General features: G+C 50.9%; 6 protein-coding genes across 6 annotated transcripts; 5 read left to right on the top strand and 1 right to left on the bottom strand.

Annotated features, from left to right (window-relative positions):
- The first annotated feature begins 78 nt into the window (after window positions 1-78).
- AUEXF2481DRAFT_37345 (uncharacterized protein) lies at window positions 79-1,364 on the top strand. The gene is made up of 3 exons (XM_013490867.1): window positions 79-586; window positions 639-1,032; window positions 1,132-1,364. The coding sequence occupies exons 1-3, from the start codon at window positions 415-417 to the stop codon at window positions 1,136-1,138; spliced, it is 573 nt and encodes a 190-aa protein (XP_013346321.1). The 5' UTR covers window positions 79-414; the 3' UTR covers window positions 1,139-1,364.
- On the top strand, window positions 1,355-2,292 carry AUEXF2481DRAFT_37344 (uncharacterized protein). Its single transcript, XM_013490866.1, has 2 exons — window positions 1,355-1,942; window positions 2,001-2,292. Exons 1-2 carry the CDS (start codon window positions 1,752-1,754, stop codon window positions 2,017-2,019), a joined length of 210 nt encoding a protein of 69 aa, XP_013346320.1. The 5' UTR covers window positions 1,355-1,751; the 3' UTR covers window positions 2,020-2,292.
- Window positions 2,293-2,844: 552 nt separating this feature from the next.
- On the top strand, window positions 2,845-6,224 carry AUEXF2481DRAFT_46219 (uncharacterized protein; the record flags this gene model as incomplete). The annotated part of the gene is made up of 5 exons (XM_013490924.1): window positions 2,845-2,953; window positions 3,003-3,354; window positions 3,406-3,737; window positions 3,788-4,744; window positions 4,798-6,224. 5 exons carry the CDS (start codon window positions 2,845-2,847, stop codon window positions 6,222-6,224), a joined length of 3,177 nt encoding a protein of 1,058 aa, XP_013346378.1.
- Window positions 6,225-6,546: 322 nt separating this feature from the next.
- AUEXF2481DRAFT_77717 (uncharacterized protein) lies at window positions 6,547-7,703 on the top strand (the record flags this gene model as incomplete). The annotated part of the gene is made up of 6 exons (XM_013490993.1): window positions 6,547-6,665; window positions 6,724-6,778; window positions 6,830-6,899; window positions 6,952-7,201; window positions 7,297-7,564; window positions 7,627-7,703. Exons 1-6 carry the CDS (start codon window positions 6,582-6,584, stop codon window positions 7,701-7,703), a joined length of 804 nt encoding a protein of 267 aa, XP_013346447.1. The 5' UTR covers window positions 6,547-6,581.
- Window positions 7,704-7,758: 55 nt separating this feature from the next.
- AUEXF2481DRAFT_37342 (uncharacterized protein) lies at window positions 7,759-11,074 on the bottom strand. The gene is made up of 3 exons (XM_013490865.1): window positions 10,667-11,074; window positions 10,132-10,543; window positions 7,759-10,076 (listed from the first exon to the last, which is right to left on the bottom strand). The coding sequence occupies exons 1-3, from the start codon at window positions 11,032-11,034 to the stop codon at window positions 7,971-7,973; spliced, it is 2,886 nt and encodes a 961-aa protein (XP_013346319.1). The 5' UTR covers window positions 11,035-11,074; the 3' UTR covers window positions 7,759-7,970.
- Window positions 11,075-12,943: 1,869 nt separating this feature from the next.
- AUEXF2481DRAFT_27147 (uncharacterized protein) lies at window positions 12,944-14,203 on the top strand (the record flags this gene model as incomplete). Its single annotated transcript, XM_013490791.1, has 3 exons — window positions 12,944-13,183; window positions 13,233-14,005; window positions 14,065-14,203. 3 exons carry the CDS (start codon window positions 12,944-12,946, stop codon window positions 14,201-14,203), a joined length of 1,152 nt encoding a protein of 383 aa, XP_013346245.1.
- Between the last annotated feature and the right edge of the window lie 327 nt (window positions 14,204-14,530).

The following is a 14,530-nucleotide window of genomic DNA, read 5'->3' as shown; positions in this document are numbered from 1 at the left end:
GCACGGGCTGCAGTTTCAGCTCGCTTCCCGCTGTCAACCCCTGCTCGCAAATCCGAATCGAGTCGCTTTGCAGATACGCGTCGTCTTCAACAAGGCAAGGAATTGCGTGCAGAATGCTGCTATGACGTGTGGCTAGTGGGCGGATCCCTCAAGAATCAGGTTTGTGTGGCACATGGATTTGATCATGGCGCAGGCGTCGCTCGGTATGCTGCCCGCACACGCTGGTCTCGAGATCGTGAGACTGGGCCAGCCGCGACATGTTCCCTGCCCGCATGCCCGCGGACGTCACTGCTTTCCTCTTGCACTGTCTCGCTGCCCTGACCACTGGCATCGTGATTTCCTGCCCTCTGTAGCTCTCCAAGAAATTCACAACCTATCCTCCCATCACCAACCAAACCCCCACTATAGACAATCATGCCGACTGATGAGGAGATTGTTGCTGCGCGCCAGAATTGGGAACCGGAGTACCCCTCGGGAGACGAAAAGAGATTCGCCGGTAGCCAGGCAGAGCAGGCACAAAACCAGAGGACTGTCACGCAACAAAAGAAGCACAACGAATACTACAACCAGGAGAAGCGTCAGACCGGTACGGCAATCTAGTGATCTGCTATCTCACGCTCGAGACTGATCTTTACCAGGTCTCCAAACCGAGCGTTCCCGATCCTCATCGCGCCGAGCAAGAAGAAAGCGAGTCAAGAACGACCAGAGAGATGGCAAATACATGCACACCAATTCCCTAGAAGCTCTGGAAGAAGCCGACGCCAACGGCGAGCTACACGAGATGCAACCTTTCGAACGTATCGGACCCGATTCAACATCCATGGACGGCCCTGTCACCAAGGCTCGCGCAGACAGAGGAGAGATTCCTATGCGAGGCAGCAACCCCAACCAGCCCTATTATAAGAAACCACCAAAGAAGGAGTCGTCTCTCCTTGATGAAACCGATGGCTTGAAGCTGAAGCTGGATGCCAACCTCGACGTCGAAATTGAGCTCAAGGCCAGTATTCGTGGTGACCTGACACTATCACTCTTGTAAGTTCCGACCACATGTCGTCTCGACTGACTTCTACCTTTGCTGTCCCCGCATCGGATCATGTCTAAGTATCGTACGCAGAGAATAACTGTGTACAGTGCATGATCGAATTGGCTTGCCAGAGCCAGACCCCTTGTCTGCTCCCAGCCAAATCGCCCAAACGCACTCCTTGGCATGATCATGTATTATTTTTATCACCTGTACGAAACCGAACCGTCATGATGGGAACGGCGTTTGTTTTAATCGGAAGCGTTTCATTCATACCTCTATGCTTATAACTTAAAATCGTTGGCTAGATACATGCTAGCAATTTACTGCTTGACAGAACCAATCTTCTCATTCATATAGACATCGCCTATCGTAGGTTTCGGCAATCTTGAATCCTGCGAGCCTTCTCCACTTACTCGACAGCCGAACGGGAGATCGATCGCGATGCGAGTTCAAGGATTCGGGAACGAGAGCTCTGTTGAGCCTTGGAGACATAATGTGCTGACTTTAAAGCCCTGATGCTATCCTAGACAGATTCTCCTCCTGATTCCACAACATACACATTCTATAACACACACAACAGTGATGCAGGCTTATCGCTACGAAAATCCCGACGGGCAGCTCAAGCTGAATTCAAAATCAATCCCACAGCCATGGGCTGGAGAAGTGCTCATCGCCGTGGGAAGCTGCTGGACTCTGCCGTTTAAAACTACACATCTCAAAAGGACACATGGAACATCTAGATCCGTATTCGGTCAAGGCGCCTCTCACTCTCGGTCACGATGTCGCAGGAACCGTCCCCAAGTTGGGCCCAGGAGTCTCGGCCTTCGAGAAAGGCGACGGCGTCGCCGTAGCACAAGTCGGCTACCCAATTGCCGAAGCCAGCTGGGATACCGGTGTCGGTCTGGGGACGATGGTGGACTTGCCAAGCATGTTATCACCAACACCCGTTGTGTGGTCAAGGTGCCCGAGAACATACCTTTGCATATGGCAGCTAGAGAAAAGGAATGTGTCTTAGATCGCCTAGAGAAAAGCAACGTGTCTGGTCGGCTACAGACAAATCTCTCTGCTGGAACAGGCGCTTAAGCATTACATTGCAACAAAGCTGATCAAGCCACTAGCAGGAGATGTATTAAAATGAACTTCAGTCAGGTAGCGCGAGGGTTTCAAGGAAGAGCAATAAATGAATGTCTGGCGATACTCGCACTTATCTGAATGAACCGCGGTGGTTCGATCCACTCAGAATAGAGAGAGAAAGCAACATGCCGCACGCTTTGACAATGATTCTACAAAGCTGTGGTATTGTTAGGGAAGGAACGAGAGAGGTCGGAAGTCTTGGCTGCCGAGGTCCGACGGCGTGCAATTGTGAAATGTGAGCTTTAATTCTACTCTGACTGCTCGGGAAGAACACGACCTGTAATGAAGACAGGGTTAGGCATAATCGTTAGGCGCACTCACGACTGCATTGTGAAGTCCAATCACCAAGTGTCTACGGGAGTCGTTCGATGGTATCCGCAATTAACACCACGTAGACCCTCACGCCTACCCCAACGAGCAGGAACGAAAAGTATGATCACTTCAGCGCCGTTGTCAAACATGTGAGACCGAGGAAGCAAGCATGACACCGATTCGATTACCTATTGAGGTAATTCGTCCGAATTTCCGATGCGGCAGCGTTGACAGTAGCTTGAGTTCGTCCGACCGTGACACAGTGTACACTCGGCTGGTCAAGTAGTAGCTAGTCCAGCTGCGAAGCGGACGCTGATGCCTCCTTGTCACTGTTGTTCTCTCCAACCGCGCAGAATCTCTGTTGAATCTCGACTATGACAGAAACTATTCCTCAGCCAGCAGGCTTGCCATTCCTTGGGAATGTACTGAATGTGGATGCAGAACATCCTCAGGAAAGCTTCGCCAACATCGCACAGATATATGGTACATCGACTGTTCTTCAACCTTCGAAGCGTGTGACTGATCGGTGTAGGACCTATCTTCAAGCTGAAGCTCGGTGTAGAGCGTGTCTTCGTTGCATCCCACGACCTTGCGATAGACCTTTTTGACGAGAACAAATTCGAGAAGGCGGTGGCAGGTCCCCTCAAAGAGATCCGTAACGGCGTGAAGGATGGACTGTTTACCGCCAACCCAGGTGAACACAATTGGGAGATCGCCCACCGTATCTTGATGCCAGCTTTTGGGCCATTGTCGATTGGCTCAATGTTCGGCGAGATGGCCGATGTTGCTTCTCAGCTTGTGCTCAAGTGGGCTCGATTTGGTCCCCAGAGTACTATTGATGTTACCGATGACTTTACCAGACTGACTCTTGATTCTATTGCATTGTGAGTATTCAGAGCGGCCCCGCGACGTCCTTCGCATCTAATATCTCCAAGGTGCGCCATGGGCGACCGATTCAACTCTTTCTACCATGACGATATGCATCCATTCGTCAAGGCCATGGTGGGCTTCCTCTCCGGCTCCGGTGCTCGGGCTCGTCGACCAGCCTTCGCACCCGACATGCTTTACAGCAAGGCCAATCAACAGTATCAGGATGATATCGCCGAGCTTCAGACAGTCGCGAAGGAGCTCCTCAATGAACGTCGCCGGCACCCTACAGATAAGAAGGATCTCTTGAATGCCATGATTAATGGTAAAGATCCCAAGACTGGAGAAGGGCTCACAGAAGATGTCATCATACGCAACATGATTACCTTTCTCATTGCTGGTAGGGCTTGGTGATTACCTGCTGAATGCTATCGCTGAACAAAGACACAGGTCACGAAACCACGTCTGGATTGCTATCCTTCCTCTTCTACGAGCTACTTTCGAACCCCGAGGCCTACAGTGCCGCACAGAAAGAGGTGGACGATGTAATCGGCAAGCAAAAGATCACTTTGGAGCTTTTATCAAAGCTGCCATATCTCAACGCTTGCCTTCGTGAAACCCTGCGCCTCCATCCGACCGCTCCTGGCTTTGCACTTACTGCTAAGGGAGACCAATTACTCGGGGGCAAGTATAGAATCAAGAGCGGAGAGGTGTGCGTTGCTGTTCTTCCTCTCATTCACCGCGATACTGCAGTGTACGGCGAGGATGCAGAGGCGTTCAAACCTGAGAGGATGCTCGATGAGCCCTTTGGCAGACTGCCACCTCACGCCTGGAAGCCATTTGGTAACGGTATGAGGGCCTGCATCGGGAGACCCTTCGCCTGGCAAGAGGCTCTCCTCTGCGTGAGTACCTTGCTTCAAGCCTTCCGGTTCAGTTTCGCCGATCCTTCCTACAGCCTGCAGATCAAGACCACCTTGACTATCAAGCCTGACAAGTTCTTCATGAAAGCTGAATTGAGAGACCCAGATATGACTGAGGAGCTGATTGGCAGCATAGGTGGCTCCTCCTCGCAAGGTCGCAAAGCAAAGAAAGATCAGCATCAGGATAATGTCGGAGCCGACCCAAATGCTGACCCCCTTCACATCTTGTATGGTTCTAATACCGGCACTTGTGAGGCTCTCGCACAGTCTCTCAGTTCGACTGCTACCAGACACGGATACAATCCCAAGGTTGCGACACTAGACTCAATGGCGACTGGCCTGCCGAAGAACGATCCGATTGTTGTCATCACTGCAAGCTACGAGGGTCAGCCCCCTGATAACGCGGCTCATTTCTGCAACTGGCTGGAGAAAGCCGATGAGTCGGATCTTGATGGCGTCAAATTCTCTGTGTTTGGAGTCGGAAATAGTAAGTTGCTTGCTCATATCGGCTTCTGTTTGATGATGCTAACAACCCTCCAGAGGAGTGGGCATCCACTTATCAGCGCATCCCCAAGGTCGTCGACTCAACTTTGGCCGAGAAGGGTGCAGACCGCCTCATCGATCGATTTGAAGCCGATGTAACTGATGGTAGTGTTTTCGACAAGTTCGACAAATGGCAGGACGAGCAACTCTGGCCCGCATTCGAAAAGTCGTTCGGCAAGAAGTCTAGTTCGCAAGAATCTTCAGAAAGCGACGCAAGCGAACTCAAGGTCGCAATCGATTACCAAACTCGATCAAGCCTGTTGAGACAGAATATGCAGGTCGCTGAGGTTTGCGATACACGTCTCCTCACAAGACCCGGTGCTCCTCGCAAACGTCATATCGCACTGAAGCTTCCGACTGGACTTACCTACAAAACTGGAGACTATCTCGCTGTCTTGCCTCACAATCCTATTGAAAACGTTCGCCGAGTCTTGAAGAGGTTCGGTCTCCCCTGGGATGCTACACTGAAGATCGAAGAAGGCTCGGCAACATCCCTTCCCACTGGTATTGCAATCCCTGTTTACGACATTCTGTCTGGCATGGTTGAGCTTGCGCAACCAGCTACATCTCGTGCAGTCCAGATCATCGCAAAGACAATTCCGGACAAGGAGAAGTCCGAGGAGCTTGCGAGTCGCGCTGGCGACGAGAGCTTCCAGAAGAATAACATCAGCGTTTTGGATGTCCTCGAACAGTACCCGATGGCTGAGTTCAGTATTGGACAGTTTCTCGGAGCTGTCCCTCCGATGCGAGTGCGTCAATACAGCATCTCGTCTTCACCCTTAGAAAAGGAGAACGTCGCTACCTTGACATGGTCAGTGATAGATGCTCCTGCCAAGGGTGGAGTGAAAGGCCATCGCTTCGAGGGTGTGTCTAGTAACTTCCTCGAGCGACTGTCTGTCGGAGACCACGTTCAGATCAGTCACCGAGCAAGTCGTACAGGCTTTGGTCTACCCAAGGATGATGAGTCCCATCTACTCATGGCATGTGCTGGCACCGGTCTCGCCCCATTCCGCGCTTTCGTTGCCGAACGCGCGTTGAAGAAAACGGCAGGTAAGAAGGTCGGTAAAGCTATGCTTTTCTATGGTCTGAATGCTCCGGACGAAGACGACATGTACCGCGAGGAATTTGATGCATGGGAGAAGGAAGGCGTAGTCGATGTACGCCGAGCCTTCACTCATGCATCTGACCAGTCTCACGGGTGCAAGTTTGTACAAGAGAGACTCTGGCACGATCGTGAAGACGCTGTCGAGATGTTCAGACAAGATGCTAAGCTGTATCTTTGCGGCGCTGGTGTCGTAGGAAATGGCATTGCCGAAACGATGAAGATGATCAGGATGGACTTGAAGGGAGACGGCGAGGAAGAAGCTACTGAATTCGTGGCAAATCTGAAGGGCGAGCGTTATTGGGCAGATGTGTTTTCTTAGTTGCAGTTCTTCAACTTCTATGTTGAACAAGTAGTCGCTTGACAATTCGATTCGTCCCTCACATACTCGCTTGCAATGCTTGCTGACTATACACCTTGATAGTACATTCTAACCTTGGCTAGGTTGAGGCGTTCAACGGACATGCTCGCGAGCATCTCTCCTCTCAAACAGACCATCCGGTGTCAGATAATCACCGACTACCCGCGCATAGCATCATCAACGGCCGACCCCAAATCTTGATACTCTTGGTGAAAGTCTCGGAATCAAAATGCATCGTGTGAAGTAAAATTTACAATAGCTTTACAACTTCTTGCTCCAAAGTGTTATTCTATCGTTCTTTGTCTACCTTACACAGACATGGAGCTTGATCCGAGGAGATACATGACGGGGGAAAGCGCGATCCCATCGCTAGGCTTTTCATTATATACCAAATCTTGGAAGGTAGGTTCGAGAATCAATCAGTGGTATCAAATTGGGTTTGCTGATGACCATACTTCAGCCCACAGGAACTGTCAAAGCTAGACTTGTGTTCATTCATGGATTTAGCGATCATTGTGAGTTGAGAACAACGACTACAGCCTTGAACTTCCACTCACCTATCTCAGGCAACGGCCCGGATTTCTTCTTTTCCTACCTCGCGAGCCATGGCATTGAAGTACACTCTTTTGATCAAAGGTAGGTAGTACCTTCTCCAGGAAAAGCCGCAACGACTTCTAACAACACTCAGAGGTTTTGGTCGCAGTGTCCAAACACCAAAGCAACGTGGAAAATCCGGACCCACCAAAACAGTCCTTCTTGACATGACAGAAATGATCATGACCGTCCTCCCGTCTCCGTATCCAGTCTTTCTCATGGGTCACTCGATGGGAGGTCAACAAGTACTTTACTATAGCACTCAAGGACCTGCATCTATCTTGCAGCAGATCAGTGGATTTATTACCGAAGCCCCTGCTATCATCTCCCCGATGCTCCTCGCGGTATCTTGCGCTCACTCTTGTCGCTCGGTGCAAAATGGCTGCCGAATGTTCAAGTCAAAGCTGCACCTGCCACGACGCGGCTGACGAGGGATCAGAGACATAATGCTGAAGTCGAAGCTGACGAAATGTTCCATGGCTACTGTACTTTGGAAGGCATGAATAAAGCTTTGGATCGTGCTGAGTACAACACCAGCGCTGGACGCAAGCAATTGGGTGACGCCACACCACGACACGAGCCTAGTCTGCTAATGCTGCACGGTACAAGTGATGACGTCTGTTTGCCTTCAAGCAGCGAGGTGTATTTCGGAAAGTGTCCTCTGACAGACAAGGAGTTGAAGCTATACAATGGTTGGTTACACGAGAGTAAGTCGAACAAGTAACCTGCTGTTGGGTTCTCAAAGCTAACTCGGTGTTCTTTAATGCAGTGCATACAGAAATTGGTGAGGATAAACTCACCTTCGCGCAAGATGTCACTCAGTGGATCCTGTCTCGCTCAAAGTAGATCAGAATTGCAGTCTATCAGTAAGAGAGCATGGGTCCATTGTCTTTTACGCTGGAGTGTGATCTTCTGCTAGATTGACTTGTGACATATCTTGTGATGGACTCTCTGTTACTGCTGTGAATTTCTGCATGGAGAGATACAGGAATTCGTGCCTGCCCTTTCCTTGGGTGCGGACAAGACTTATTTGCCAATTGGAGTTCTGACTGATATTCTTGCGACTCCGTAGCAATATACTAGCTACCATTTACAGGAACTTCCATCAACTTTCTACTTGGTGCCTTTGCTCTTGGACCTCTTTTTGCGGGATCCTCTATCATCAACATCGTCCGCTCGCCTCTTACCGCTGCTCTTGTGCGTCTTGGTTTTGCCATTCGACTTTGAATTTTCTAAAGCGGCCATCTTCCATTTCACCCACCCCGCCCTTGCGAACAGCGGCTGCGCCTTCTGTATAAACGCAACTCGAGCAACTCCATTCGGTTCACCGACACGCAATGGTTGCGCTGTCTGTATGATATCACGTACTCCACCATCGTCCTCAAGTTCTTTTGCATTTTTGTGCTCCATGCGACTCATGGTCCTTGCTCTTTCGAAGATCCTTTCCTCGATGGTGCCTTTTAGGATCAGAGTCTCGGCGTGGACTTTGCGAGTTTGACCGATGCGGTGAGCACGTTTTAGTGCTTGAGCTTCTATATGAGGTCTGTTGACCGGATTGATGAAGAAAACTCTTGATGCCGACGGGAAGTTCAAGCCGTATGCGGCTTGATTGATATCCATGAGTAGCACGCGATGCTCGGGGTTTTGGTTGAACCGCACGACGTACTCTGACTTTAGTGCTGGGGTAAGAGATTTAGCATAAATCAAATAGTCGATGTGCAGTACCTCCAGGGCCTGCGCGATGTAGTAGGCCGTATTATCACTATCGTAGAACACCAATACTTTCTCGTCCTGGTAGAATTCTTCAATTCTTGAAAGGAGATAGCTTAGTTTTGCTGATGTGGTACCAACGATATTGGTTTTACGAAGTGCAGAATCAGGAGGCAGTTCGACCTCTTCCACACCCTCGGACGTTACATCGACAGTCGACGACTCTCTTTGTTGAGGCGGTCCGGGGTGTTTAACGGCCGACGTCTTCGCTCGGATCTCGCGCCTATTCCCTACTTGGTTGATAGCGATGGAAGATGACGGGATACCTGCCTTAACTAGCACAGGTAGTTTTCCATCTACGGACTGCGGGTGCAGGATAGACAGAGCACGTATGCCGGCTCCAGCGAGGCCTTCTGTTGGATCGGGGGCATGCGCTTGACCATTGACATGATTTTGGGCCTGTATAAGCTGTGTTGCGCCGCAGAGCATGGGCGAAATCTTGGGTTTGTCAAACGACCAGAATCTTTTAGTTTCACCCGGCCAGTTTTCCACAAATAGTCCGACTTCATGACTTTGAGTGAGCGCTCTCCAGCCTCGTGAATCCACCATGACTTTTGCTTGATTCATACAATGTTTGAGTAGCTCCTCGTCCTCTTTGGAGCATAGCTTGTCTTGCTTTTCGATATAGTGTTGACTTTGCTTAATAGCAGCTTCCATGTCGGAGGCACTGAAACCGGTCCAATAGAAGGCGCTTGCGCGGAGATTGTTCAACAGCTGAGTGCGAGCTTTGCCGCTGCTCTTGTGGAAGATATAATCGATATCTGTCCTCTCGCTAGTGATAGCATTGGCGGTCAACACAAATATGAAAGCATTCACTGTCAGCTTGTCATAGAACGATGGTTCCAGTCGGATAATTTCGTGCGATAGGGGAGGAAGCTCAATGTCGCGCTCGACATCTGAAGGCTGTGTCCTGATGACGATTGATTCCAGAGTTCGACGCAGACATTTTGCGAAACCAGAGAACGTGCGTGTTCGAGGCCGTAGCATCTCATGTCGGAAGAAGTGATCTGTCCAGTCGGCTGCGCGTTCGTCATCACCAGAGCACCATGGTCTGATATTCAAAAAGTTGCTCGCCAGTAAACCTATACTGCGAACAGCTCCATGTCTCTCATCTTTCGCATTGAATGTCTTTCGTTGATTGAGTAGAGTATGGCGGCGAAGTGATTCTGCGTCGTTATTGCCAGAACCGGAGCCGGAGCCAGAACCATACTCAGAATTGGTGTCATCGACAGGAATTGGCGTGCCTGAATGAGAGGTAGGTCCAATCAGGTCCATCTCCACGCCAACGAGGTCTTTCGCCGGAGTGCCGCTTACTACCCACCGGTGAGAGGCCTCGACCAGTTTGCTCGCGACGCTCGCGATTCGGGTGTTCTCCGCGGCCATCCCATGCCCTTCGTCGATGATGATCCGGAGGAAGTGCAAGGCTTTGAGTGGTGAGACATATAAGTCCTTGTGAATTCGGGTCAGCAAAGCCTTCTGGATGTAGTGGAGCTCATGGACCTACATCGGAAGTTATACAGACGCAATCTCGCGTTCTCGTAGCTCCAATATACGGACAGTTGCATTTTACAGGGTACCTTGACATGCGGCGGCCTATCCTATCTGCGCCGTCTCTGTCCTCGTACTCGAATCGAGGCCTGCTGAAGATGACGAGATCGAATGTCGCCAACGTCTCGGCCGGAGGCAAAACGACTCGGTTATCATCCATGATCAAGATGTTCAAGATTCCTGTCGTGTGCTTCTCAAGCTCCAGTTTCCATTGAGACAGCAAGTTTCTCGGTACAACAACAAGAGTCGTGGCGGTGAGTGTAAGTCTCTTTGGTGATGGTGTGCTGGTATTTCGATTCCAACGAATCGGTTCGACAGGCACTTCGTAGGACGGTAGGTTCTTTTGCATAAGGTTGATGCAATTCCCCCTAACCGTGGTGTTAGTAAGTGTTGAGACGTCAATTCATACTGTCTCCCTATCTCATTGTCATTGAGAGGAACTCCTGTCCCGTCAACCTGGCGTATCTCAACTCATCCTCAGCTGTACTTACATGTGTTCTCCAGTGATTTCTTCGTGCTTTTCAAAGAAAGATCGCCAAGGGGCCGAATGTCGGTTGATGGCCGATATAGCTGTTTCCACCAGGGTAGCAACTTTTGGTCGGACGGTCACTCGATCATATTGGGCAGGCGTGCAAGGAAGATAGCCACGAGTCGTCAAGATCAGAGTTATGCAGATCACAGTCTTGCCCAACCCCATGGTCTCGGCTAAGATCCCCCCTTTACAAGACTCATAGTACCGCGGGCCTCGAAGGAAGGAGACCTCCCAGGGTGCATAGTAATAAGTCGTGCCATCAAGCGCCGTTCGTTCTTCGAGTCGAGGATCGAGTTCGAGTCGTTCTTCACACTCCCTCTGAAACATTTGACCAGCAGATCGGCGCTGATATGGATAGAGGACTGTCTTGAGACCAGGTAGTTGATACTGATCATCAAGGAGATCTGACAGAGCTTCCCTATGGAAGTGGCTCTTCACTCTGTCCGGCGAAGGATCTGGCGACGGAATGCTGTTGAAGAAGTAGTACAGAGAGCCTTCTTCTCCAGCAGCGTACAGATCGAACGGCTGTTCGTACACTGGTTCTCCATTCCATGCTTCGAGTGAAGTGTTCAGGCCTTGGAGCAGTGAGAAGAGGTGGGTGTCTGACCCTCGGTCATGCTGCAGATACCGGTGCCCCACATCACTGGGCAACACGTAGATCCTGAGCACAGCTTTTGAAGGACTACTGATGAAGACGCGAAGCCTTCTGCGGGCCAAGAGCTTTTCGATATCAAGTGCGCTTTGTGCGGGAAGTCCTAATTGTGATAAGGTGTCGGCATCGAATACTTCGTCCCAGGTGGTCGCGGCATCACTCGCTTCATTCAAGACAAGTGATCCGACGGGTATGTAGTTATTCAAATCGTTCAAGAAGCGGACGCCGTCTGGCGAGACAAACACGGGCAGTTTAGGGAGCGGCTTCGGGGCGGTATGAAGTGTTTGAATGACAGGGTGGTCATCATCGGCGCTATCGTCACTCATCAGGTCAACAACGACCGATCTTCGATGAGCCGCCATCATGTGATCGCCGAGCGGTAACGCTGATGTGAGTTGCGCATCAAGAGTACCTGACATCGATAATAGTAAAGACTTGTGACGTTCGAACTTGGGTGAATAATGGGAAAGAGGGAGCGCGGCTCAGCTTGTCTTGGCGCTCACTTCCTGACTATATCTGGCGGGAGAACTGTACTGTATGGCTGGTAAGATGTCGCTGAAGAAGATCTTGTGTTGTGGTGAAGACTAAGGATGTCGATGTCATGAGAGGTAAAGTCATCGCGGCGACCGCTTGCGTACCTGCCTCAAGGAGTCACGACTCGCAAGTTATCACGGAAGCAGGGAAGCTGCACCGAGTGAGCCGAACTCGTGCTCACGCTCGCAGCCTGCCTACATAGATAAGGTAACACAAATCACCGGTATAGATATTTTCCAAGCACTGAGCAGTAGAAGTCGTCTCTGGGAGTGAGGTGAGCATACAGCATGATTGTTGTTTTACTGTGAGGACGACCCTGTCATTCTGGAGCGTTTCGAGGTCGCTCACGCTGAGCGCCCTCGAGACACACTCCAGGTAGTCGCTCCAACAGATTTTGTCCTCTTCTGCGAAGCCGGATAAATCTTCGAGCCTCCTCCGTGACAAGTCGCACGACATCGAATCTAATCATAGAGGTCACGATCAAAACCAAGCAATCAGGCTAGCTGCCAAGTCCGAGTGTGGAGCGTTTGCGTCCACTCGCCCAGATGAACTTGACAACTTCACGGCCACTACGATTTGAATGGACGGCGCCTCGAAAGCTTTCCCGAAGTTCTTTAGATATTCAGGCTTCTAAAAGAGACCATACAGCACAATAAAGACGCTCACAATGCGCGAGGTTGCTGGTGGCCAGGGCTACTTACCGTGCCGTCGACCGCCGGTTGTCGCGGAGGACGCGTCACTGCGTCAGTACGCTCGTTAGGGTAGGATAATATTGCTGGGCTCTGGGCAGCCTGGCAGGTAAGCAGCTAATCCGGCACCCGTAGTTGACTCGTAACAGACTGTTGTCTTGTTTTCACCTATCCAGTCACTTTCTCGCGATTCCCTGCCCTAGTGCTGCACATGTTTGCGATGGTATTGCGCCGCTACTAGAACCAAAATCGATTTGATTGCTTTCGAAGCAAGACACAGATTACGACCAACAGATTTCTGGTATAAACAGAGTCCACCCAGGCAACCATCTTAGAGAGAAACCCAGACGCAGACGACAAGATGAAGCTATTCGCCCGTCTCAATATGGTTGTGCTACTCGCAATTTCGGCGTTGGTATACATGGTATGGAATTTGCGCTCATACCATCCCATCACGCGAGCAAAGAAGGTCTGGAGCCGGAAGACGACCGAAGTCATAGTCTTCGGAGACTCGTGGAGCACCAATCGCCTCGAATTGTCGGCGCATCGAGCAGCAGCACCAGCCAACAACAAGCTGTGGGTGGACACGCTATGCTCAGAGGTGTGTTGCGTTTGGCGTGCTTCACCTTGACTCATCCTGACCCAGACAGATTGTTTGCGACCGCATCTACGACTTAGCCCAATCGTTACCCTCCCATCCATCCCACCGACGGGGTCCTGTGATCGACAACGACGTCTACGCCAATCGAACAAGATCGCTCAATCTTACATCGGGGCTTGAAAACATCGGAGACTTTGGGCATCAAGTCGACGACTATCTCGCGCAAATTGACCTTCGATGGCAAGACGGTATAGAAGGAGGGAAAGAAAGAACCACACACATCTTTACCTTGTTCTTTGGACTGTGGGAGCTGTGGGACTTTGTCGGTCTGGAGGAAGAGGCTGTCTTGCCCACTGTGGTAGACTGCATTGCCTCCATGTTTGCCCAACTAGACCGCCTCGTCCAAGCAAAGACCGTGTCCCCTCTCCGGACAACTGTGGTCATACCCAAGGTCCCGGACCCGACCTTCTTTCCTCGTTGGATCGCTGAGCGGACATCTGCAGCTGGGATCGACAAGTATGGCCAGCTCCAACGGCAAGCCGTTGTACTGACTGATCTCTGGAACAACGTCCTCCAAAAGCAAGCCGAGACGTGGAACAAGGCCCGCGTCGTCATGCCCGACTTCCACGCGTGGATGCTCGAGCAACTGCGTGAGCCCGAGATTGACGAGACAGGCCCCGCAGTAGTCTCGAAAGCCGGGCCTGGTGCCAAGTTTACAGAACTGACCCGGTCCTGTGTCAATTACACCGCTCCTCTCAGCGGAGATATGAACGAGACCCAGTCATTTACCATGTGTGATGACCCGTCGCACTTCTTGTTCTGGTATGTCAAAGCTCGCGCTGATTTCTTTGTCTGGATTCACAAGTTGATGCGCTTTCCAGGGATGATACGCGTTTGAGCGGCACCGCACATGAGCTACTCGGCAAACACGTCGCTGAGATGCTCCAAAATAGCACTGTCGCTAATCAGACGTTGTACGTCGAGAATCGGAAGACCAAGACAGATCATCCGTCTTTCTAGGACACACAGGTAGGCTCGAAAGAGAAGATTGGAGCGCGAGCAGCCTTTTGTAAAGGTCTGGGTTGACCGAATGGGTGGACGATTGCTTTTCAATAATCGGTTTGTTCGCATTGTGCATGGGGTGCGTTCTTAGGCCGATCTCCTTGCGTTTCGTCGGAATGTCTCACCTTGGCCCGGCTTTCCCGCATGCGGAAATCTACTCACCACCAGAACAAAGAAGTGCTAGCTCGGGTTGTCTGTCACAGCCCATCCCGTCAGACCGGATCGGCCCAGGACAATCGGACATAAAGGGCGACCGTTCGTCATGATACAAAGAAACAGCAGGAC

This window comes from Aureobasidium subglaciale (genome assembly GCF_000721755.1).
Source record: "Aureobasidium subglaciale EXF-2481 unplaced genomic scaffold scaffold_4, whole genome shotgun sequence".
In the NCBI taxonomy this organism is placed as follows: Eukaryota; Fungi; Ascomycota; class Dothideomycetes; order Dothideales; family Saccotheciaceae; genus Aureobasidium; species Aureobasidium subglaciale.
This window is presented reverse-complemented; position numbering and strand designations above follow the sequence as displayed.